The 24,550-nt window shown below is 38.9% G+C and overlaps 2 protein-coding genes across 2 annotated transcripts in view; one reads left to right on the top strand and one right to left on the bottom strand.

The window, feature by feature from the left end:
• atp8b1 (ATPase phospholipid transporting 8B1) overlaps positions 1-24,550 on the top strand; it is a 31,196-nt gene that overhangs the window by 471 nt on the left and 6,175 nt on the right. Inside the window, exons 2-17 of the mRNA XM_056731444.1 lie at positions 7,984-8,174; positions 8,264-8,361; positions 10,152-10,265; positions 11,021-11,119; positions 11,217-11,278; positions 11,401-11,473; positions 11,645-11,715; positions 12,652-12,734; positions 12,885-13,043; positions 13,118-13,206; positions 13,355-13,545; positions 13,930-14,138; positions 15,832-15,875; positions 16,014-16,170; positions 16,315-16,503; positions 16,595-16,707. Coding sequence (XP_056587422.1) covers positions 8,000-8,174; positions 8,264-8,361; positions 10,152-10,265; positions 11,021-11,119; positions 11,217-11,278; positions 11,401-11,473; positions 11,645-11,715; positions 12,652-12,734; positions 12,885-13,043; positions 13,118-13,206; positions 13,355-13,545; positions 13,930-14,138; positions 15,832-15,875; positions 16,014-16,170; positions 16,315-16,503; positions 16,595-16,707 — 1,926 coding nt within the window. The 5' untranslated portion in view covers positions 7,984-7,999. The remainder of the gene's footprint in view (positions 1-7,983; positions 8,175-8,263; positions 8,362-10,151; positions 10,266-11,020; positions 11,120-11,216; positions 11,279-11,400; positions 11,474-11,644; positions 11,716-12,651; positions 12,735-12,884; positions 13,044-13,117; positions 13,207-13,354; positions 13,546-13,929; positions 14,139-15,831; positions 15,876-16,013; positions 16,171-16,314; positions 16,504-16,594; positions 16,708-24,550) is intronic.
• Positions 16,994-24,497, bottom strand: LOC130408040 (uncharacterized). Its single transcript, XM_056731445.1, has one exon. It carries the CDS (start codon positions 20,725-20,727, stop codon positions 17,512-17,514), a length of 3,216 nt encoding a protein of 1,071 aa, XP_056587423.1. The 5' UTR covers positions 20,728-24,497; the 3' UTR covers positions 16,994-17,511.

Below are 24,550 nucleotides of genomic sequence, written 5' to 3'. Positions count from 1 at the left end.
CTGTGGTTTCTGTATGTTAGCTGGCTCTTTGTGGATCTGTTGTTGTTCAGTCTAGATGTTGCAGTGTATACTGTAGGGGAGCTCATGAATTTTAAAAGGTTTTCCTGTAGCAACATATTTTTATAAAAGACCATATTTTGTTTGATTTTATTGCGTTTTACGTCGTTAAATCAGTTTACTGATGAAACAGGAGAAGTCAAAGCTTCAGATGTATTATTATACGCACAGTGGGTTTGTAGAAGAGTTCAAAGAAGGAAAAATAATAGCATTTATTTATACAAATGCAGGATTTATACCTCAAACACAAGGAACTCAAAGTCAATGCAAATGATGAGTCTAGGGGAAAACTGTCAGAAAAGAAGCTCGGTTGTTTCTGTCAGTCAAATGATTTAGATTCAGTTTTTCCTTCCGTCAGTCTTTCCATCATCCGTTGAGATCATACGGGCAGGTGTAAAAGTGTATAAAACAGATCAAACTTTTCTTTTAAGCTCTTCAGAAATGCACGGTGGATATAGAATTGTACCAGAAACATGGGAAATAGATGCATGTGTGTCATTGTAATGAATGTAAAGGATTCATCATTGTAAATGAAATAGCAGATTATTAAAATCGTGCTTTCCAGGACTGAGAAAGTTGTGATTTATAGAAATACATTTCACGTTCAGCTGTAAAATTTAAACTGAAAATGGCCTTTTTCAAAGGTGGAAGTCACAAATAACCGGGAAAGTTGTGGAATAACTTGTGGAAACTAACTTTTACAAGTGTCTTATATTTGTATGTATTAATTGATGTAGTTCCTGTTATGAGTGAACGAATCCTTCTTTAAAACACAACAAACACACCTTTAGTGTTGCGTGTGCCTAAAGGATTATTGTGATGGGTTTCTTTTCCTCTCATAAATGACATTCTCTTGAAAGCGACCGGACAAGTCTCAGCTTGATCGCTGTTGTTCTATTGTCTTCTGTATGTGAGGGCTAAATTGAACAGACTCTGTACTAGAAAGGGTTGTATTGGCCACAGAACAGGTTTCTTCTCCGTCCACGTCAGACGCCATGCTGCAGGTGGGGTTTCTATTTCTTGAAGAGTTTAATTTACACGTGTACCAGATGAACTGATAACTGCAGGATTTCAAAGAGAAGTGCGTGATTTGTGACGAGCGGACTCCACCTGTTTGCGATTTGTTGTTAGATATGTTAAAACAAGCAGATAGATTGTGAGAAAACACGTTTTTTTTTTGCATGTTATTCTCTGTTATAATGGAACTTTATGTCGAGTTGAGTTTATGTGAAACTTATGTTGGTTTTATTCTCATGAAAATTCACGTCTAGAATAATTAAGGATAATAAGCTTTTCTAATGTGTGCTCAACATGCCTTACATAACAGTGCCATGGTGTTGTCATGTTGTTTTAGGAATAGTAGGTTTTGGGACACCACTATAATAATGATGATATGATGTACTTTAGGTTTTTTGTAGAACTATTTAAATATGTACCATTGTATTTACAGTATATCTAATATCATCACTGTTCGGCTGTACTTTTTCTCAGTTTGTTTTTAATCAAGCTCATGTTCTCAGTTTCCATCTCGGTGTAGTTCATTTTTAGGTTCAACGTGTGCCATTGAAACTCATAGTTTAGTTTAATGTGTGGATGGAACACAAACGGCTTGGTTAATAAAGATAAGAAATCCCTCCTGGAAGACCCCCGGAAACACGGCAACACGGCTCGTCTCCTGGCTCCGCTCCAATGGAGGATACAGTTACCTACAGCGCTCCTGCAGGCAAACACAGAGCATCATGGGAAGGGTTCACCTCTGTTGATTCTGGTGTCCGTGAGCTGACTCTTAAACAAAGACTGGAACAAAACTTTGGTTTGATTATTTTGAATGGAATATCTGCTTTGGTTGACATCATCAGGCATTCTTATTCTTCGGCCTCTCCCATCCAGCTACCCTACATATAGAAACCACTTTTCACCGTCCTGTCAACACCCCACGAATAAAATCAACACCCACCCTACATTTACATATTCCATTGCATGGCCTGTTTTACTCAAATATTGTATCACTGCTAACTGGACAGGGGCATACAGTTATCCGATGATATGCTGATGATCTGAAAATGACGTGCTCATTTTTCCTAAGTGTAGTTGTGGATCTTTAATGGAGGAGCAATGGTTTGCCATTTCTAGGAATGGGGTCGTGTTTTTTGTACACTACCATCATGGAAGTACTTTGGAGTGCCATGAATACCAAGCAGGTTAATAGAGTACTAATACTTCTGAATTTCAAGTGAAATGTTGTATGTCCTAGTTCAGGAGTTTAGGGTACTTGTGACCGTTGGGTAAGAAATTAAGAGGAGTTTTAAAAGTGTGGAAAGCGTAGTTAGGAGTCTGAATTTCTGAAATCACTAAAAATCCATTTAGGAAAGTCTTGGCACTCGGCGGACATGCTCGTCTCAGGGTGGCTATTTCAGTCATAGCAAGACCACAGTCCTGTTGTGTCTAAAATCACTGGCAAAAATCGCAATCAACTGGCACATTTCAATCCAACTTTTAAACCTGTCATCAACTGTACCGTATCGCTTAAATTGCACTAAAAAAAACTTTTTCAAAGTTGCTTTAGCAAGCAAACTCATCACAAGAGCCGCATCCCGTGCAGAGAATCTTCAGTCTTTAACGATTGACGATTGGCTCTTTTTACAGGAAGAGCTGTATGGGCTGAGCGGCCATATTGAAAGTGGCTGGAAGGATGAAGGTTTGAATCAGACACATCAGATTGTGTGTTTAATATTCATAGATCTGGTGCACATCCTTCTAAGATCCATTCCTTCACTTTCGACTCTCTGTTTGGGAAAAGATTCGGTATGTTTTCATCTCATATCTTCGTGTGGCCGCTCCATTGACAGGAATGATGGGAAATCTGTGTTTGCTTGGTCCATGTGGCTTGTGCGTGTTTTCCCAATATGTAAAATCAAATTCAGTGTGTGTTTGTGGGGTATCGTGTTGATGTTTTGATGGTGTGCGTATGAAACGAAATCTCTAAATGATCCCAGTTTTATCAGTTTCAGTCGACATTTCAAAATTTCAAAATCCAGTTCGATTACACATCTGTGCAAACACCTCATCATTATTCCAAACCTTTCCTTTCGTTTAAAGTGTTCACCCCAAAATGAACATTCATCATTGATTCACCCTCGTGTCGTACCAAACCTTCATGACTTCATGACTTCAGAACGCAACGATATATAAAAAACTATTTGAGGTCCGTTGTATGAACACAAAACCACCGAGACATTTCGCAAAATATGAAGAAAGATTCGCACACATGACGACTGAATCTTTATCCGTTTAAGATTTAGATTGTATAACTCCGAAGGAGCTCATTTGTGTTTTTTTGAATATATATTTTCTTAAGACATTTAGGAGAACATCTTGAAACTTAAATGAGTTTCAGCTGAGTCAGTCATTTTACTTCTGAGCTACGAAAAGAGAAACGTCTGAGCATTTTTCTCAGGTCTTTCACATAAGAACACGGAATGCGACCCTGAGAGGTTTATATCATTCGGCTTGAGAGGTTTGGGAGAAGCTGAGATGAGTGTCAGTGTTCAGGTGGTGCTAGTAAAATCTTCTCTTCCTGCAACACAACACAAGCAAATCGCACCGGCAGAAGCGAAAGGCCACGATTCCAGGATTTGAATCCCCTGACTTGTGAAGCAAATGGGAAAGAATTTGAATCCAATGAATTGCAAAACGAGTTTGCACAAGGCATCCTGGGTAAAGCAGGCCGTGTGAGTCCCTCCCCTAAGAACTTTAAAGTAGATTTTTTTTCATATACAAGTCCTTCATATAAAGTTGTTATATATAAGAACAAAATCTGAATGACGATTGATAAGATTGCACTTGTTTCATAACACAAGAATAGACATTCTCATTTTAATGTTCTGCTGATGTTCACATCATTTGTCATTTCCAGTCGATCTTTTGTCGATTCACACACTTTACGTTAAATGATGCGTGTGTCCTGTTTCATCTGCCGTGTGGTTTGTTTTGGTTTATATTTTCATGGGCCGAGAAACTTGGATGTAAATGCTGCCGAACCACAATCGTTGAGCCGGGGAGAATATCTTGCATTCTATTCAGTTTGTGTTTGAATATTTTCACGAACAATTTACGCATTAAGCTCTCTATTTGCCTAAATAAAAGTGGACGTAGTTGTAATGCTTGAACGGTCAAAGTCATCGGTAGTTGTATGGCTGTAGACATTCACATGCTGTTTTTCCTGTTTCGTCTCCAGTTTCTAAACGGCCGGTGTCTCACAGGGATCTCCGTGTTTTGGGCTTTCATTGTGCTCTCGAACCCTTCCCCCATGTTAGAATGAGAACTTTCAAACCTGTTTCCCGAGGCGATCAGACCTCTAGAAGCGTCTGCGGAAGGTCTGTGGGGACGTGGGAGGCCGTTCAGCGTCATCAATGAGAATCTTTGTTGTGTTTGATGGCGGTGAGATTTTCAGTGACGTACAGAAACAGAGAGAGAGAACCTCCAGGAGCGTCGATAAATGTCATTTGAGGAAGAGGAACGTTCACTAACGTGTTCATTATTACAACAACAGGATGTTTCTCATTGGAGACTTGCGTTTCTTTTATTTAAACATTCCAGAGCTGCTTTACACATTGATAAGTGTTACATAAGTTAGCAGACACATCCATCTCACTTGTTGTTGTTGTTGCACAAAAGCACTTTTTTAGATGATGTTAATTATCAAACGTGGATGAAATCTCACCTTACGTGTTTCTCAGGTAATATCAGACCGGCGGTATGCTGTACGGCAACGGAAACAGTTATAAAGGTTAGACGCATCATCTACCAAAAGATATACACAGTACCACTTGGACTGTCAATCATTTTGAAAATGTCCAGTTTTTGAGTCTGCCACCATGTTTTTCGTAAAGGAATTGCATCACAGCATTGGACCTCGGGGTTAGGTGGGATTGCCATCATTTTCATGGCATTGCTTTTATGACAAGGTCGTTACCCAAAAGAAAGAAAAATTACAGATTTCTCTTTGATAGTTTTTGAAGATCTTAACACAACTCTGATTCAATTCAATTTGATTTATATTGCGCTTTTCATAATGCTCGACAGGAGAAAATACCAAAAATAAAAAAACAGAAAGATATAAACACAGCGCATGGTGTTTATAGAGCAAACAAGATCATTCTGTTAAATAATATCGAATAAAAGCAGTCTCAGTCATTTCTACTTGATTTCTCAAATTTACCCAAATCCAGATTCATTTGCCTTTCGGCGTTCTTTTTTTCATCTGTGTTTAATGCAATTTTTGGAGAAATAACTGAGACTAGGTTGAGACTCGAAACACAAGCTATGAAAACCTGATGAATTTGTAACTATTTTACGAGGGGGATAATTCGGATGAATTTGTACCTTGTGAATCTTTTCAGAAGTACGGTTACTAGGAGAAAAGCTGTATTGAAGCCCCGCCCATGACCCTGACGTCACTTGAGAAACCAAATCGTACTCAAATATAAGAATAAGATTTGTATGAATTTATACAAATTAGCCAAAATTAGCCACCCTGAAAAACAGTTTGTCTTTTTGCCGTGAGATTGTGTTGGTTATGAATGACAACATTTGAACAGTTACATTTTCCTCTTGAGAATACAAACAATCTGGTACTAAAATAGCCACAAGTTTATTATCCATTTATTTATTTTGAGGTGAAATATGACAATTTATGATGAGATTTATACTTTTGAGTTTGTTGTTTTGTAATGTAAGAGAGGACTCAGAAATGAATTCAGTTTCTTGAAACGACTTCTCTAAAGAAGATCTAGAAACAGGGTTCTTCTTCGTAAGAAGAGTCCGCTCTGCTAAACTTCTGATCAAATCTCTGTATGAAAATCTGTGACCATGGTGTGTAATCTCTTAATCTTCAGAAGGAGAACAGTCAAGTCTTGCTGGGGCTTCTGCACCTCTGCTTTTCATAGCTGGAAATGTTGCCTGCTGTGGTATTGCATCACGTACGCAAAACAACTCTTGGATAAACATGGGTGTGTGTTTTGCATGCTGTGTGCATTTTTTTGTGATTTTCTGGGAGTGTGAGTGGTTTCTTTCTCTGTTGTGTTGTTTCTGAGCTCACGGTTTCTAAGGCAAGACAAACTAAAACAAAACATTTGTGCTGAGATTCATACAACTCCCTGTGTAGTTTGTTGAGAAGAGCTGTGCCGTCGCTTTTCTGGTCTTGAATTATTTTGGTCTGCTTGATCAAATCGCACATTAAATGTGGCGGCGCTGCTAGAGACCGCTATATCCAGACCTGTGGCTGGACTCGGGTCGGTCAAAATCCACAGGGATGTTCTGCAAAAGCAACACCCAGTATACCCACAGCAGCCTGGCATTGAGGTGGCAAGTTTCTCACGACCAGTCACCTCTCATGGATTATCCAGAAAATGTTCATGAATTCTTCCAGTTCTGATTGATTTAGTGTGACATTATCTTTATGGCTTTGAGGTTGTATGAGATGCATCATCAAAGATGACAGCTAGCATTTTATTTTCAGCAGAACAATGGAAGGTGTTGGTGCTTTGACAGGGGTAAATGGGTCAAGGCTTTGAAAAGATCTAAAGATACGCCACATCACTGTTGTGAAAGAATGGACAGAGGTTAATGAACATTTTAATATTTACAGACTTTGTTCCGTCTACTGAACATTTCCAAGTGAGTCTTTTATCATGATTGGCGGTGAGCAACTGGAGAGACGCTTCAGAAACACTCGAATGTCTCGGGGTGTAAAGCACAGAGAAAGTCATTTAAGAATCAAAATAAACTTATTTATGTTACGTTACTAGTCGTATCGTGAACAATCCGCTAACAATTCAATACTTATAATTAAGACCATAACCATTTTATTCTTTGTATTGCGCTTTCGTCATTTTGAGGCGTTTAACTGGCTTTATAAAAAAATACAGGTTGAATGTTTCATAAAAATTCTGATTTACAATTGTAAATAGAGTAACAACAAAGACCATTTTTTAAAAAAATCTAGATTGTTAAAAGTAACAAGAGTTTGAAGAATTTTCTCTGATCTGAACACTTTTCCCCGCGTGTCAACGCTGTCTGCCCTCAATCTGTTGTTTGTTTCCAGAAACCAACGGATGAAATATACTGAAATCACAATCCTTTCAGCAGCGAGACCTTAGGACTTTTATATTATAAAATGAAAGATTGAACTCCCGCATTTCTTTTCACACCTTCAAATCAAATGAAGTTAACTGTTTAAGAGACTTCGGTTTAAAAAAAATATGATGTAAAAAGGGAAATCATTTAAAAAGCAAATTTGGTCATTTTTTTAATTAATTTATTTTGATTAGAAAAACCAATGAGATATTTAAATTTTATTAGACCTAGAAAGCCCCGTTAAAAAGACAGATCAAGTGTCTACACTTATGTCTCATATTTCTTCGTTTGGAAATTCTTGGTATATGTCAGATTCAGAGGCACTTTGAGTGCGTGTCATGAACAGTCGAGGATTGTGTTTTTTGAAGGTTAAGTGGGTTTTGTGTACAGTATGCAGTGGAAAATCTGTGTGTGCCTATCTGCATGCTGTTAGCAAACCAAATCGATGTTTTGACATGCTGCTCCTCATTGACAAACTCCGTCACGACATGCAAATCTCTCGATTATTAAATCTTTCTGGACTTTCGCCTGTTTAAAGTGTCACCTCTCCAATATGAGACTTTCTGAGTAACTATAAACTTTCATGGGCCAAAAGAATAAACCTGCTATCAAAACATTGTTGTGATTGTTTGAGCATCCCTACACAGAAACCTTTGGGGGCGGGGCTATCTCAATGACCGACCAATGGACAGCTGTTTGAAAACAAATTATTCTGCTACTGGGTTTGGTGATGCTGTATTGTTTTTAACTCTTCAGTCTCTCTCTCTCTCTCTCTCTCTCTCTCTCCAGTGTGTAGTCTGTCAGGATGAGCACTCGGCAGCGAGCTGACTCCCAGGATTCTCTGGAGCAGCCGAATGATGAGGTAGTGCCCTACAGTGACGATGAGACGGACGATGAGTTAGAAGATGAGCTGGATCAAAGTCATGACCAACTTCCTGCAGAACCGGGAGAAGAACCCCGACCGGCGGCCGCTAGCGTTGGTGAGCGTTTGGGTCACTTTGCTTTGGTTGAATTGGGTTTATTCGGATTTATTCTCATTTTGCATCTGTGTTTTCTCTTTTCTTTCCAGAGGCCGGTTGGAGCGTCCGAGCGAATGACAGGGAATACTGCCAACGGCCAGAGTTTCAGAAGAAAGTCTTTCTCTGCATCAAGAAGAGCAAATACTCTGTGAGCATCTCCACCATCATTTATAAAATCATGCACGTGTCTGCTACAGAAGGTGTTTTAGGATGTTACACAGAGGGGGCGTGACACAGCGCATAGTAAATCAACTGTCGACTTACCTCACACCGATTCACAAAACCTTGAATAAGATGTATAGGTTTGAGATGTTGGGTACGATTTTGCTGGAAATATCAGTATGACATCGTTTGACTTTTACACACTTAAAGATAAGTTCATAAAGTAAGCTGCAATTTTATGTTTCGACCAGAGATGGCGGTAGAGAGCGCAAATCTCTGTGTCTGCAGATAATTCATAGTTTACTGACTGTTTGCATCACAAACATTGTAATATTCTGGATGTTCGTTACGGGCTGATGCTTGTATGTAAATCATAATTTTGCATTTTTAATGGGAATCATTGTTTTTAAAATGTTGCCGATAAACTTCAGTATTGCACAGATGGTCCAGACTGTAAATGATTTCTTGAAAGGCAAGATTATTTTTTTACTCTTTTTGAAACCTTAATGGAAAACTGGAGTATTTTTTTCTCATCCAATATTTAATTTGTAGTCATGAATCACCTTTAATATCATGACACATACTCTAAAAATTTTAATGGAGTTTCTACGTGAATTAAGTAAATATGAATAACTCAAATATTTATTTTAGAATTCTCCAAAATATTAAGTGTATATTAAAAATATAATTTGTTAATTAGATATTGTCTGTCATTAAATGAACTTAAATAATACATGTTCATTTAAAAAAAAAATCACAACAATAAATATAATGAATTAAAAAACTTTTTAATTATATAAAAATTGATTTTACTTGAACTAAAACAGTTAAGAATAAAACGATTATACATGAAGTACAGTGCAGTCATTTCAGACAGTTCGGTTTTAGATTATTTTAATGCTCATTTTGTTTTTTAAATAAATAAATGTCATAAGGTAAGTGTCACCATACTTTCCCGAATTGTACACTGGATGTTTGTAGAAGAAATCACACTTAATAACAGATGAGACATTGCTCATGTCTTTAAATAAAACGAGTAGGAAATGTTACATAAGATTGTAATCCTAAGTGTTTAATGAGCAGCCGTGTGAACCTGATACCTGTATCAACTCATCTCTTATCTCCTGACTCACTCCAGACATCTGTGAGACACGTGTGTCTTCTGTCTGATGTTCTTCAGACACCCAACATTAGTTGACGTGTTTGTCAATCTCTGTCATTTTATCTGATGCAACCGGTCACACACGAACAGCGCTATCTTCATTCTAAAAATATTATGATCCCTTCTATTAAACATTCACACATTGAACTCTTTCGCTCTGAATGGATCCGGTCTTTAGTTATCTGATGGCCAGAGGTGTGTTGCGTGTAACGTGTTTGTGTTATGTTCAAGATGTCTGGCTTTATCCTGAGGTTGAAATGTTATTCTGGGAGAACATATTCAGATTTTGTTGTGATTTACATTTATGGAAATAGATTGGGTTCAGTAATGTTGAGAGAGTGAATGAAGCTCATAGTGAATGAGAGATGATAAAAATAGAAACAAGAGAGAGAGTAAAAAAACTAGTTTTGAACAACTCCCTGAAGAAAGAAAAAACACAAAAGAGATTTACAAATATTTCTAATATAAGTTAAAGGAGATCTCAATATGAAGTCAAACATTTCTCGTCCAGATGATTTGACCTCTATAATCTACATTCATTTTACACCTCCATGACATTGTGGGATTCAAAAAGTTTGATTCTATCTGATCATCATTTTTTTGTCCATTTGAAGGGAAATGCCATCAAGACGTACAAATACAACGCCATCACTTTCCTCCCGCTGAACATGTACGAGCAGTTTAAAAGAGCGGCCAACCTCTACTTCCTGTGTCTGCTGATCCTGCAGGTACGACCCCGCCCATTTGACCCAGAGAAACACTTTCAGAAACAGGAAATGTTGTCACATGGTTTCTGATAGATCATTATTTTAATAGGCATTTTAAACATTTGATGGGAAAACAGAGAGGTCATAAAGAGACCATAAAAAGATGCATTAACCATGTTGGGTGTAGCTAGTTACTAAGTAATTAGTTACTGTAATTTAATTACTTTTCCTTGAAAAGGTAAAGTAAGGGATTACTCACATTTTTTTCTGTCATTTAATTACAGTTACTTCTGATGTAATTAAACTAAATTCTCTGTGTATTATATGTGTGTGCAATAGTGGAATAGACAAAACTAACTTTAAAATCTATGCTTTAATGTACAATTCTCATGTTTGTATACTTTGATCAGTCAATAATACTACTTTAAGTAGTTTTATATTAGTTATTAAAATGAATTAAAAGACCCATTTCATGTCAATCCTCCAATATCTTAACTAGTCAAGATTAATAGGATATAGAAAGTTATTAGTAATAAGTAATTAAATACTATATGTAGTAAGTCATTCGTACAGTAATCTTGGATATGTATTAAGTAACTAGTAATGAATTACTTTTTCAGAGTTACTTGCCCAACACTGGTATTAACCTATATGTTATGTTTTATATACTGACAGTATATGTTTATTTTTAATTCTTCATTGTTTTATGTGTACACACAGGCTCTTTGATTCTAGTTTATATTGTAATATCTGTTTTTTCTGTGTTTTTACATCAGATCATTCCTCAAATCTCCACTTTACCCTGGTACACCACCCTGGTGCCTTTAGTGTTGGTGTTGGGCATCACCGCCATCAAAGACCTGGTGGATGACCTGGTGAGTGTTTGTTTTTGTGTGTGTTTGTTTGTTGTAGGAAAGCATTCATTGACCCGCACTAATGTCATTGTCGTTTGGCATGTCTCTTGTGTTAAAGGCACGGCACAGAATGGACAATGAAATCAATAACAGGAAGTGTGACGTGCTGCTCAACGGCAGGTGAACCAGAAACTTCAATCTGCTTTCATTATTCAGTTTATAAACTGACACGTTCTGTCATTCTGGATGAGTTGTGGAAGCTTCTACAGTTTTATTGATTCCTGTTTCATTCTGCTTCTCAGTTTTGTGGAGACCAGGTGGATGCACATACAAGTTGGCGACGTTGTCCGACTAAAGAAAAACGACTTTATTCCTGTAAGTTATATTCCAAGTGTTCGACTTTCTGTGCTTAGATCAGTCCTGTGATGTCTTGAGATGAACACACTCAATTGGTTTTATTATTTATGAAGTTCTTCTTTTTCCCGGTTTTTTTGCTTTGGTGTATTTGGGTTTGTTTTTAACCTGGTGTGTTTTGACTTCATGTAGGCTGACATCATGCTGTTGTCCAGTTCAGACCCCAACAGTCTTTGCTACGTAGAGACAGCAGAACTCGACGGGTGAGATGTCACTTTATCATTATATAAACATATATGCATACAAACACAAAATATTTATTTTATAATTACACATGACCCACCATTGTTGGGCAAGATATTTAGAAATGTAATTAATTACTAATTACTAATGACATATTCAATAGTATAATTAGATTACTGTACAAATGACTCTCTCCAAAAATAATTGTATTACTAATTACTTTCTATATCTTATATCAAGCTTGATTTGTTAAGTGATTCAAGAATAGACATGAAACCACTCTTTAAATTCATTCAAATAAATAATATAAAACTACATAAAGTAGAATTACTAACTGACCAAAGTATTAGATATGTGAGAATTATACATTAAAGCACAAATTTTAAGTTAGACTTAAAATTTTGATGTCAGTTCCTCAATTGCAGGCACATATATTACACATGGTATTAAGTTTAATTACATTAGAAGTAACTACAGAAAAGTAATCCCTTAATTTACTTTTTCGAGGGAAAAGTAATTTATTTACAGTAACTAATTACTTAGTAACTAGTTACACCCAACACTGCGTATCACACAACACACATACTGCATTATCATTTATTTATTTGAAAAGCCAAAACAAAATGTTTGTACATGCTTAATGTATATCGGCTGTATGGAATTAAAATGTTTACATTTGATTTGGATAGTTTTATGATGTACATTGCGGTTCTGTTTTTTTGTGGCATGAATCTGATTGTCGTCAGTGCTTCATAATGGGTGGTGTAATGGACGCGTTCATTGTCTTCTTGTTTTCTCTCTACTCAAACACACATGCATCATTTCATCTATCACATTACAAAAGACATGTGCGTATTTGTCTTGATGTATTTATTCAGGGATGGTTTCCAATGGCATTATGGGAGCTGGTTTTGCCACGATGGGAATTCGTAATGTTTGTGTTTGTGTTTGTCCAGAGAGACGAATCTGAAGTTTAAGATGGGTCTGAAGGTGACAGACGAACGTCTTCAAGAGGAAAATCAGATGGCCAAATTTAACGGTAAACTAGAACTCTTGCTGTATAAGTAATGTCATCTGATATAAGTGTCTTAGAAATAAAAAAAATCTTACAATGAATGAAAAGCAAAATCATTTTAGTGGCTCATAAAAATTGATCACAACATGACGTAACTTTATTCTAAACTCTCAGGGATGATAATGTGCGAGGAGCCGAACAATCGTCTGGATAAGTTTGTGGGAACCATGATCTGGGACTCTCAGAGTTACCCGCTCGATCTCGACAACATGCTGCTCAGAGGCTGCAAGATTCGCAACACAAACTTTTGTCACGGCCTGGTCATATTCGCAGGTCAGTCTTTAACATGACGACAAACATACATTTTTATTCGTGTTCGCAAAATCTAGAATGCTTTGCTTCTTTAGGAAATGACACAAAAATCATGAGGAACGGAGGAAAGACACGCTTCAAACGCACCCGGATAGACAAACTCATGAACTACATGGTGTACACGGTGAGATGAACAGCTGTTTTTTATTTTATTATTTTCAATGACATGGATGCAGTTTTATTTTTTTAGGTTTCACACTCAAAATGCATCTATGAAACATAACATTATGAATAAGCATTAAATGAAGATCTTTGTCTCTGTGCGTCTGCAGATCTTCGTGTTGTTGGTTTTGATATGCGCCGGTCTGGCCATCGGACACACGTACTGGTACGAGAGCATCGGGAGGAACTCCTGGTATCTTTTCGACGGTCTGGACTACACTTCATCTTACAGAGGGTTCCTCAGTTTCTGGGGTTACATCATCATCCTCAACACCATGGTCCCCATCTCTCTTTACGTCAGGTAATCGGCTCATCCCACATGCTAGAAAAGAGACTGTTTTATACTCTAATATTTACTTTAGTATACATTCATGAAGTGAAGAGTTTGCTTCCAAATTGAGAACTCAGTTTATTGTGCATTACAATTAATATAAATCAAACTCCAGTTTTTTTTTATTTAAGGCATAATAACTCAAAAAGTAAAGGTGACTAACACAATAAGACAATGATATCATTATAAAAAACTGATTTTGGAAATGTTTAAAAACTTAGTTGGAACCAAACTCTTCAGGTGTATATATTGTTATGATAAACTTAAGTAAAGTTTTTTTACATTTTGTCCAGTTGAGTGACTATAGTTGTATGTGTCCCATGTTCATGTTTTGGGTTTCTCTCTGTGTGTTAGTGTGGAGGTGATCAGATTGGGTCAGAGTAAGTTTATAAACTGGGATCTGCAGATGTACTTCGCCGATAAAGACACGCCGGCCAAAGCCAGAACCACCACCCTGAACGAACAGCTGGGTCAGATCGAGTACATCTTCTCTGATAAAACCGGCACGCTCACACAGAATATCATGGCCTTCAAGAAATGCACCATTGCTGGACAAACCTACGGTGAGATCTACTTAAACACACTGAATTCCATATGCAAAACAAATCTGTAGTATACTGCAGTATTTACTATAGTAACTAGTTTAAAACTTCAAAATACTATCAAACCTTACATAGTAAATACTAAAGCATACTATATTATTTAATCTTTTATCAATTAAGAATTTTTTACTGAAAAAGCTGTGGGTGCTGTGGGTGCCAGAATAATTCTGTAAAATTGACAGTCACCGTAAACGAATCCTGTAAGATTTACTGTAAGAAAAGACATACATCTTAAAACTTGTTTTTACGGCTGTGGTTGCCTTTATAATTTTGTAAAAATGTAAAATATTACATCAATTAATTTTAAGAGCCTTTTGGACAATTCAGAGACACCATACAAACGAGCGGCAAATACGAAAGAACGCATACGAAACTTTCTGACTGTATGTGCAAAGACATTAAAACTACAAAATACTGTAATATACTATACAATAAACTACAGTTGACTATACTATATTATACTGGAGCATAATTCACGTTCGTCAGAGAGACACATCATGTTAATTGCTAGCTACTTGAGAAGTAACACATCATGCTGTTGTTAAAGTGCTGAAGTTAATGTTGGAGGGCTGGCAGAATCAGGACTAGTGAAGCATCAGGTGTCTGTAGGTCTTTGTGTTGTGAATAATCATCTGTTAACCCGTTCACGCAGACTCGGCTCATATGAGCTTCATTGTGTGTTGTGTTGTGTGATTTTATTGTGTCTGTGAAGTGTGACTGTGGGAAGAGGTTTGGTTCCTTTTTCTTTGACAAAGCGTTAGATTTCTTGTGCCGTTTACAACCAGAGGCGCAGTATTGTTGGATTTAGGACGACAGCAACTGAAATGTTGGACACATCGTGTGTGAGGTGGTCAAATGTGGCTTTTTACACATACTGTACATATCTACGAGTTCGAATTCCAGGAAAGCATACAGAAACTGATGATAAATTAGCTGTAAGCTAAAGTGCATATAGAGACCTGATGAAAAGACAACTCTCAGCGCTAACAACAAAGGTTCTCTTAACTTGACAGGTTTCTTACAACTGGACACGAATTACCTATATTTACACTATATGTGATACTATCCGTCCTAAATAGTATCTGAAAATAGAATGAGTATGTCCCAAATCATAGTATGCTGAAAAAGTATTCTCAAAGTACCCGGATGGTCTACCGTTTACGGTGAAAAGTTGAAGTGTGCATCCATGGACACTCACCGCGAGAGACGGAGTTAAGTAACGCTACACTGCGTTAATAAAATTAAATAAAAGATGCTTCGCTAAATTAATAAATGTGAGTATACAGTAAACATTACATAAAAAATAATGAATGAATAAACACTTAAGTGTAAGGAAGAGCTGTAGTTTGATGTTCGTGACAGTTCATAGGCAACAACGACCATTTCCGTTTCGCATTAATATGTCTGAGTGCGTGCATACAGTTTTGCTACGCAATAAAGTGTACATCATTTTCCATGACAAAAACAGAACATACTTTAAGGGCATAGGATAAGTAGGTGAATGAGGACGCAAGCATACGTGTATTATGGTACTTCTTCTGTGACCCTTATTTGGAGTTCATTTGGAGTTCGTATTTAACCGTAGTTCATTGAGAAACTGAGCAAAAGAATATATTAGAAAAAATTCAAATATTTATATATATTTTTTCAATAGGTAATCCCACTAATTCAGAAGGCGTCTCTTTGGATCGTGGAAAGGTATACTACATAAATGCATATTTTTCCAGTAATACTCCCTTAAATTACTTGATGTATTTATGAAATCTCAACCAAAATAATGGTTCGTCATCTGTCACTTGTTTTAAACGGATGTCCATTTACCATCTTGTCTTTCAGCCTGTGGATTTCAGCTGGAATAAACACGCCGATAAGAATTTTCAGTTTAACGACCATTTCCTCGTCGCCACAATTCGTTCCAAGAAAGACCCACAAATGTTAGAGTTCTTCAAACTTCTGTCTCTGTGTCACACAGTCATGGTGGAGCAGAAAGATGGTGAGTCGACCACAATGCATCTGAAACACGCTGGTTTTATGCTTCACACTGTGACCGATATTTAGCTGTTCAGTTTGTCATCTTAACACCTGAAGGAGAAATGACATTCTTAACACGTTCATTTTCTGATTTATCATTAATCAGGTGAGCTGGTGTATCAGGCCGCGTCGCCCGATGAGGGCGCTCTGGTCACGGCCGCGCGGAACTTCGGCTTCGTGTTTTTGTCCAGAACTCAGGACACCATCACCATCAGTGAGATGGGCGAGGAGGCCACGTACGAGATGCTCGCTCTGCTCGACTTCAACAGCGACCGCAAGCGCATGTCCATCATCTGTGAGTCTCACTTGTTCAGTTTCTGTCTATCTGTCACGCTGTCTGTCTGTTTCTCACACGTGTGTGTGTGTGTGTGTGTGTGTGTGTGCAGTGAGGTATCCAGACGGCAAAATCCGTCTATACTGTAAGGGAGCGGACACGGTGATCTATCAGAGACTTGATTCAAACTGCCAGCATGTAGAGACGACTCAGGAAGCCCTGGATGTGAGTACAAGCTGTTCCTTAAAGTGAGATCATCCTTGCGTGAGGAACCCCCTATTTTTTCTAATGAAAAATTAATATTATGAATTTAACATTAATTAATTTTAAAATACAGTATTTTCTTTATTTTTCTTGCTATTCTAGTTTTATTTATATTAACACATTTTAATTGACTTTAATGAAATTGGTTTTAATTCATATGAATCAATTTCTATTTGTTAACTTCAATCACATGTGTTGTTGTTATGCGGATGAATAATTCAGTAATTCAGTAATCCTGTAACCCCCTGTTACTGTTTTCGACCACCGGGAGAATGCAAGTGCAGGGTCAGACTCACAGCCCGAATCCAAGAAATTCCAAGAGTGTTTGTAGTTGAATGTTTGTCGATGTTTATTGTAAAATAGATGGAGTAAAAGACTAAACAAAAAATGAGAACTGTTTTAAATGTCTTTAAGTATTCCTGTGTAGCGCTTTCTGGTATAAGCCAAGCCTTCCGGTATTGCAGATCCGGGCCGAGGTCAAAGACTGTATCTGCTGGCACTTCTTCTCCCCAATCATGCGGTACCTGCTCCAACTTATAGGGTGGCGCGCCCCCTGCCTTTTTAGAAGGTGTACTACCAGAATGCAATAGAAAAGAAAACTAAGTAAATTATGGAACCAAAAAACAAACTCAAATGCGGCTCCTACACACCGGCCCCTAATTGGTCTCTATAGAACCAATTATTTAAAATAAATACAAAAAAGGAGCCAGAAATAAACAATCTCTTAATGTTTTTAGAAAAATATGTATTTATACATTACATCCCTTATTGGTGATCTTTAGGAGGCACCGGACACTCTTCAGTCTCCAGAATTCGGCATAGCTTGGTAATGGGTCTATCAAGGATTGAAGTCTGTGTCTGGAGCTTCACGGATCGGACCAGCCCCTTTTGATCAGGCTTAGTCTCTAGAACTCTTCCTAGTGGCCATGATCCTCTAGGAGCAGTGGGGTCAACCACTAGAACAAGATCTCCAACATTCAGGTTCTTCTTCACTACAGTCCATTTTTGCCTTTCCTGGAGTAGAAGAAGATATTCTTTGGTCCATCTATGCCAGAAGAGATCCGCCATATACTGGACCTGTTTCCAGCGGCGTCTAGCATAAAGGTCTGATTTCAGGAAAATTCCTGGAGGCATAATGGGCTGGGTTTTCAGCAGGAGGATGTGGTTTGGGGTCAGTGGTTCCAGGTCATATGGGTCTGAGGACACTGTGGAGAGAGGACGGTTGTTTAAAATAGCCTCTACCTCACAGAATAGAGTTTGAAGACCCTCATCATCGATGGACTGTTGATGGAGTGTGGAGTTCAGCACGTAACGAACAGATCTTATAAGCCTTTCCCAGACTCCGCCATGGTGCGATGCTGCTGGTGGGTTGAAACTCCACTCGATTCCATAAGGAAGCAGGGCATCCTGGATCTTCAACTTATCCAGTGCTATCAGAGCTTTCTTGAGTTCCACCTGAGCACCCACCAGGTTCGTTCCATTGTCAGATCTGATGTGCTTAACCTGCCCCCTTCTGCAAACAAATCTCCTCAAAGCGTGAATGCATGAGTCAGTGTCTAATGAGAAAGCTACTTCCAAATGAATAGCTCTGCTGGACATACATGTAAACAGAACTCCATACCTTTTGATGGTGCTTCTTCCTCGCCTCACTTCAATCGGGCCAAAGTAGTCCAATCCGACATTGGTAAAGGGAGGGAGGTCAGGTAGGATTCGTTCTAGCGGCAAATCTGCCATTTTCTGCTCACCTGCTTTGCCCCTCACACGTCGACACATGACACATTTTGAGAGCACCTTTCTTGCTAAGGAGTTGTTGGCCTTACTAATCCAATATTTCTTACGAAGCTCTGAGAGCATGTGGTTCCTACCACTGTGACCACAGCGTTCATGAATGTGTCTTAAAAGAAGAATTGAAATGTGTGCATCTTTGGGCAAGATACAGGGATGTTTAGTTTCATCAGGCATGGCTGATTTATGCATCCGGCCACCTACTCTTAAGATGCCTTCATCTAGCACAGGATCAAGCCTACAGATCCTGCTGCTCCTTTTCACTTTAGGTGGGGTGGCTTGTAGTGTTGTTATTTCAACTGGGAATGCTTGCCTCTGAACATAAGAGATAACTGACCTTTCTGCCTGTAAGAGATCTTCCACTGAGAGGAGCTGTCCACCGGGTTTGGACCTGAGAACCTCAAGTTCTGGGCTCACCTTTTGGCTGTGGGAGCGGGTAATAACTTGATACGATGGAAAGTCCTTTTGTTTTTTGATTCTCAGTATCAAGGCCTTTTTTAGTTTGATGTACCATGCCACTGCTTTAAGTAGCCTAATCCAATTTGAAAAGTATGAAATAAGCTGGTCTGTGGGTGTTTCAGTGTTCACCACTGTTGTAAAAACAGTAGTGTTTCTCCTGACCTCTGGATCATCCTGTAACACTGAGCCCAATGCCTCCACCTCTAACCAACTTTCCTCAGGTTTCCATAGGAACTCTGGGCCATGCATCCACCTCCTTTGCTCCATAAATTTGACTGCACTCAATCCTCTTGAGGAATCATCAGCTGGATTGTCTTTACTTCTTGCGTATCTCCATTGAGACAGCTCTGAGTTATCCCGAATCAGCGAGACCCTGTTTGCTACATACGTTTTAAATCTTGCAGTGTCACTTCTAATGTACTTAAGTACGGTTTGGCTGTCGGTCCAGAAAACGGAGGGCTTTAATGTTAGATGTAGTTCTCTCCTTAGCATTTTGTCCACCTTTACCAACAATGCTGCAGCGGCTAGCTCCAGACGTGGTATTGTGATGTTCTTTAAAGGAAGGACTCTGGACTTTCCCATGAGAAAAGTGACATGTATAATGTCCTGTTCATTAGCGTGTCTTATGTAGCTCACTGAGCCATAACCATTCTCACTGGCATCAGAAAAGTGGTGTAGTTCTGCACACTTTGTTGTTCCATAGTCCTTTGGTTTCAAACAACGTGCAACACTGAAGCCTTTTATTCTTTCTAAACTGTTTGTCCATCCTTCCCACCGGTCTACTAAAGCTTGGGGCAAAGGTTCGTCCCATCCAAAACCTCTCTGACAGAGCTCCTGTAGCAATTGCTTGGCTGGGAGAATGAGAGGAGCAAGAAAACCGAGGGGATCAAAAATGGAACTTACAACAGAAAGTATGCCTCTGCGGGTATGTGGCTTCTGGTTTAAATTGATGTTAAACTGGAAATGGTCAGAGTCCACACACCACTGCAATCCCAGGGCTCTTTCTATTGGTAGGCTGTCTTTGTCAAGATCCAGTGTTTTAATTTCTTTTGCCCATTTTTCTTTTGGAATGGATGCTAGAACTGCCCGATTATTGCTAACCCATTGAGTCAGCTGGAATCCACCTTTGAAACATAGTGCGGTGAGGTCTTTTACTAGCTGGATGGCTTCAGACTCTTCAGCCACGGACTTAACACAATCGTCCACATAAAAGTTGTGCCGGATTGTTTCAGCTACGTGAAGGGGAAAACAGCTTTCATTGTCATCAGCAGTTTTTTGTAATGCAAAACTTGCACAACTTGGGGAGGACACTGCACCAAATATGTGCACAAGCATACGGTATTCCTTTGGGGTTTGAAGGGTGTCACCCTGTGGCCACCACAGGAAGCGCAAGTAGTCCACACCTGATTTCTCTACTCCCACCTGATGGAACATTGACTTAACGTCAGCCAGAATTCCAATAGGTTCTTTGCGGAATCTCCAAATGACTCCAACAAGGGAATTGGTCAGATCAGGACCCTGTAGTAGCTCTGTGTTGAGGGATACACCTTTATAAGTAGCTGCACAATCAAACACCACTCTAAGTTTCCTTTTTTTTGGGGTGGTATACTCCGTGGTGTGGTATATACCACACCTTTCCAGGTACCTGCGTGAGTTCTTCCTCTGGGACCTCCTCTGCATAATGATTTTCAAAGATGTCATGGATAAAAGTAACATATTCTTGTTTGTATTGTCCATCCTTTTTCATTTTCCTTTTTAGAGTTTGGAGGCGCTGTTCTGCTACTTGGCGATTGTTAGGCATACTGACATCAGTTTTCCTAAAGGGCAACTTCAGATAGTAATGTCCATCTTGTAAGAACGCCTCATTGGCTATCTCTAAAAACCTTCTGTCCTCAATTGACATTTCGGTCTTCTCCTCAGATGCTACCTCACTGAAATCCTGATTATACTGTGTGATCAGAAGCTGTTCTAGACTTGCAACCGATATCCTATTCACACTCACACTCTCTGCACTGCCATCAGCACTTCTCAGTGGCCCGTTTACAACCCATCCCAATAAGGTTCTAACTGCGTAGGGGCCCCCACCTTGACTATTAACAACCTCCCACGGTTCTATACACTTTGGAGCATTTGTGCCAATCAACAGCTCCACCTTTGAATTAATGTTGGGAAGTTTGACTCGACTTAGATACTTCCATTGTGCTAAGTCTTTCTGCTTTGGAATGCTGTTTGTGGTAACTGGCATTTCTTTTTGAGTGAAGAGATCAGGAAGAGGTAAGAAGTTATTGCTGTCCAGTGCTGCAACTTCAATTTCAGATACAACATGAGTTGGAACAGTTTTTTCTTGATTCATTGTGCGTAGAAGAATTTGAGTTTTTCTACCCTTCAGATTGAGCCGAAACATAAGATCCTCTGAGCAGAAGGTGGCGGAGGATCCAGGATCCAGGAGAGCATACACTTGTAAGACTTGGCTGCCCTTTGCTGCCTTAACCTGAACTGGGACAATGGACAGCACACTCTCTTTGGCTCCGGCCCCTATATGACCGCATAACCCTGCTGATGCACTGCCTGTAACATCGGCGGATCTTTCTGCCTTTTTGATGATACTATCTTTGGCCTCAATATGTAGGACACTAGGATGAGCTTGCTTACATACTTGACAGCTGAGACGGCTTTTGCAGTCTTTGCTAATGTGGCCTTTGGAGAGACATCCAAAGCATATGCCTTTGGTCTTTATAAAACTGAGCTTGTCTCTATGTGTTATCTTTAAAAAATCTTCACACAAGTCCAATCTGTGTCTTGAGCTACAGAAGGGGCAAGAAAGATCAAACTTCTTCTGCTTTTGGGCAATAGCTATACTAGTGGCAAAAGTACTGCCAGATGACTTCGAGGCCTGTGATTTGACTGGGGATCTAGCCTTTCCTCTACTGGCCGACTGATCTTGAAGATCACCAAATATTGGATCAGCTGCTATGCGAGCTTGTCGTTCAATAAAGCAGACTAAATCTAAAATTCTTACCCTACCTCTTCGTTGTTCCTGTAGCTCATAGGCCTTGTTACGCCATCTTTCCCGAAGCTTGTATGGTAGCTTGAGCACAATGCTTCTCATATTGGATACTGTATCCAGCTCCTCCATATATTCCATTTCCTCCATAGCATTGCAGCAGCTCCTAAGAAACATAGCATAATCCTGTAGTGACTTAAAATCCTCAGATTTGATTTGGAACCAGGATAGGGCTTTTTCCAAGTAAGCACAAGAGATCTTGTATTCCTTTCCAAAATTTTCCTTTAGCAACTCCTTTGCTCTCTGGTAGCCTCTATCTTGTGACAAGTACTCACAGCTCTTGACAAGCCTTTGTGCCGAGCCTCTAGTATATTGAATAAGAAACTGCAATCTATCCTTATTGTTATTAGTTTTGCTTTCAACCATATTTTCAAAGGAGTGAATGAATGACTTGTATTCAAGAACTTGTCCATCAAAGAGTGGAATGCTACCTTGCGGTAGTGTAGAGAGAAGTTGCTGTTTCATAAGAATCCTTGTTAATTCATTCTGCTTTTCCAGAATTTTGATCATATGGCTTTCCTGTGCTGAATTGGGTATAGGAATTTGCTGTTGAGGTACAGTGGACTGAATTGCTGTGGCTGACCTTGCAAATGACTGGGGAATGACAGGGGGAATACTGTACGCGGAGGTCTGTTGTAGTTGTTGCCGGCTAGCCCTGGGCTGGAAGACAGATCTGCTGTGATGCCTATCTGGGCCTAAATTAAGAAGAGGAAATTGAACCTGAACACCTGGCTTGCTTTTAACTACTGGGGAAGTCCTGTCATGTAAATAAAGAGAGCTATCAAGCCTTTCATCCAATGGTAAAGGTGTCACTGTTGATTTTGTCTTCACTTCATCTGCTTCTGCTCCTAATGAGGGCATCTGAACCGTCACATCAGAATGAGCAGGTTTATACATTCCTTGTTCAGCTTCTTTCAGATAATTAATTTTTGCAGTAGTGGCTTCAATTTCAGAATGCAACTCTAAAGATTCTCTCCTTTTTCTTAAAATATGCTCCTGCTCCTCAATTGCATGCCTTTCTTGCAGCTTTGCAGCTTTAGCCATTAAAGCTACTCTCTCTGCCTCTGCACTAATGCGCAATGATACAGACGATGTCTGTGATCTAAATGATTGTGCATCGGTATCAGTATCTTCATCTTCTATTTGGGTGACAGAAGAGGAGACTTCAACTGTGGCTTGGGAACCTGGGTTTTCTATGCCTGAAATCCAATTTTCAACGTTATCCATAAAAGCCGTTATCTGTACACATCTAGGCTGATACCATGTCTCGAGGTCTTCTTGATTTGCTTCTTCATCCAACATTTCACTATAGGAGGCATGCAAGGCTTTGAACTCTTCAAGAAATTCATAAAACTTAATCATGTTTTGTTTAACTTCATCAAGAAATTCCGGATCAGTCATTAAATCTTTCACAATGTTCATTCTCCTTGTTACATGTGACATTTTTCCTCCTCTAGATGAGCGCAATTGCGCGACAACTTCACTCATGTCTTTAACAGGAGTTATTTCTTCTTCGTTGGAATCTGCCATTATTCTCAACAAAACAAAACAAAACAAAAAAATCCAAAAAATTCCAAAAATCACAGAGAGTATACCTTGCTTCAAAAAAGTAGAAAACAGTTCCTATTCTTTCCAAAGATCAACATATCGTTGCATTTCATTTGTTCCAATTAGGTTGTGCTTTCACCGCTCTTGATTGTGTCACAGTTCATCAACTCAAAAATCTGCAGTGAAATTCATTTCTATATCCTTCTAATAATATTCACTTTGAAAGCACATACCTCCGCTGAAGTGTTTCTTTGTTTGGCTTCCCACGCTTAGATCGACGTTTCCTTCATCTTCATATCGCGTAGTTTCAACATAAATCCGCCTTTGATGAATTCACAGGCAGTTTTTAACGAATCCACAGCAAGTCTTTGACGAAATATAGTGGCAAAAACAACGTTGGATTTTTCCTGTAACCCCCTGTTACTGTTTTCGACCACCGGGAGAATGCAAGTGCAGGGTCAGACTCACAGCCCGAATCCAAGAAATTCCAAGAGTGTTTGTAGTTGAATGTTTGTCGATGTTTATTGTAAAATAGATGGAGTAAAAGACTAAACAAAAAATGAGAACTGTTTTAAATGTCTTTAAGTATTCCTGTGTAGCGCTTTCTGGTATAAGCCAAGCCTTCCGGTATTGCAGATCCGGGCCGAGGTCAAAGACTGTATCTGCTGGCACTTCTTCTCCCCAATCATGCGGTACCTGCTCCAACTTATAGGGTGGCGCGCCCCCTGCCTTTTTAGAAGGTGTACTACCAGAATGCAATAGAAAAGAAAACTAAGTAAATTATGGAACCAAAAAACAAACTCAAATGCGGCTCCTACATGTACTTAATAAACTTATTTTTTTGGATCAATGAAACACATTTTATAAACGACGCAGGGCTTTTAAAAGTTAAGAAAAGTTTCAATAATAAAGTATAAGGTTCATTTCTGAAGGGTTTGGTTTCCTCCA

This window comes from Triplophysa dalaica, chromosome 19 (assembly GCF_015846415.1).
Source record: "Triplophysa dalaica isolate WHDGS20190420 chromosome 19, ASM1584641v1, whole genome shotgun sequence".
NCBI lineage: Eukaryota > Metazoa > Chordata > Actinopteri > Cypriniformes > Nemacheilidae > Triplophysa > Triplophysa dalaica.
Note: the sequence above shows the minus strand (reverse complement) of the source record. Positions and strands in the feature narration are given on the sequence as shown.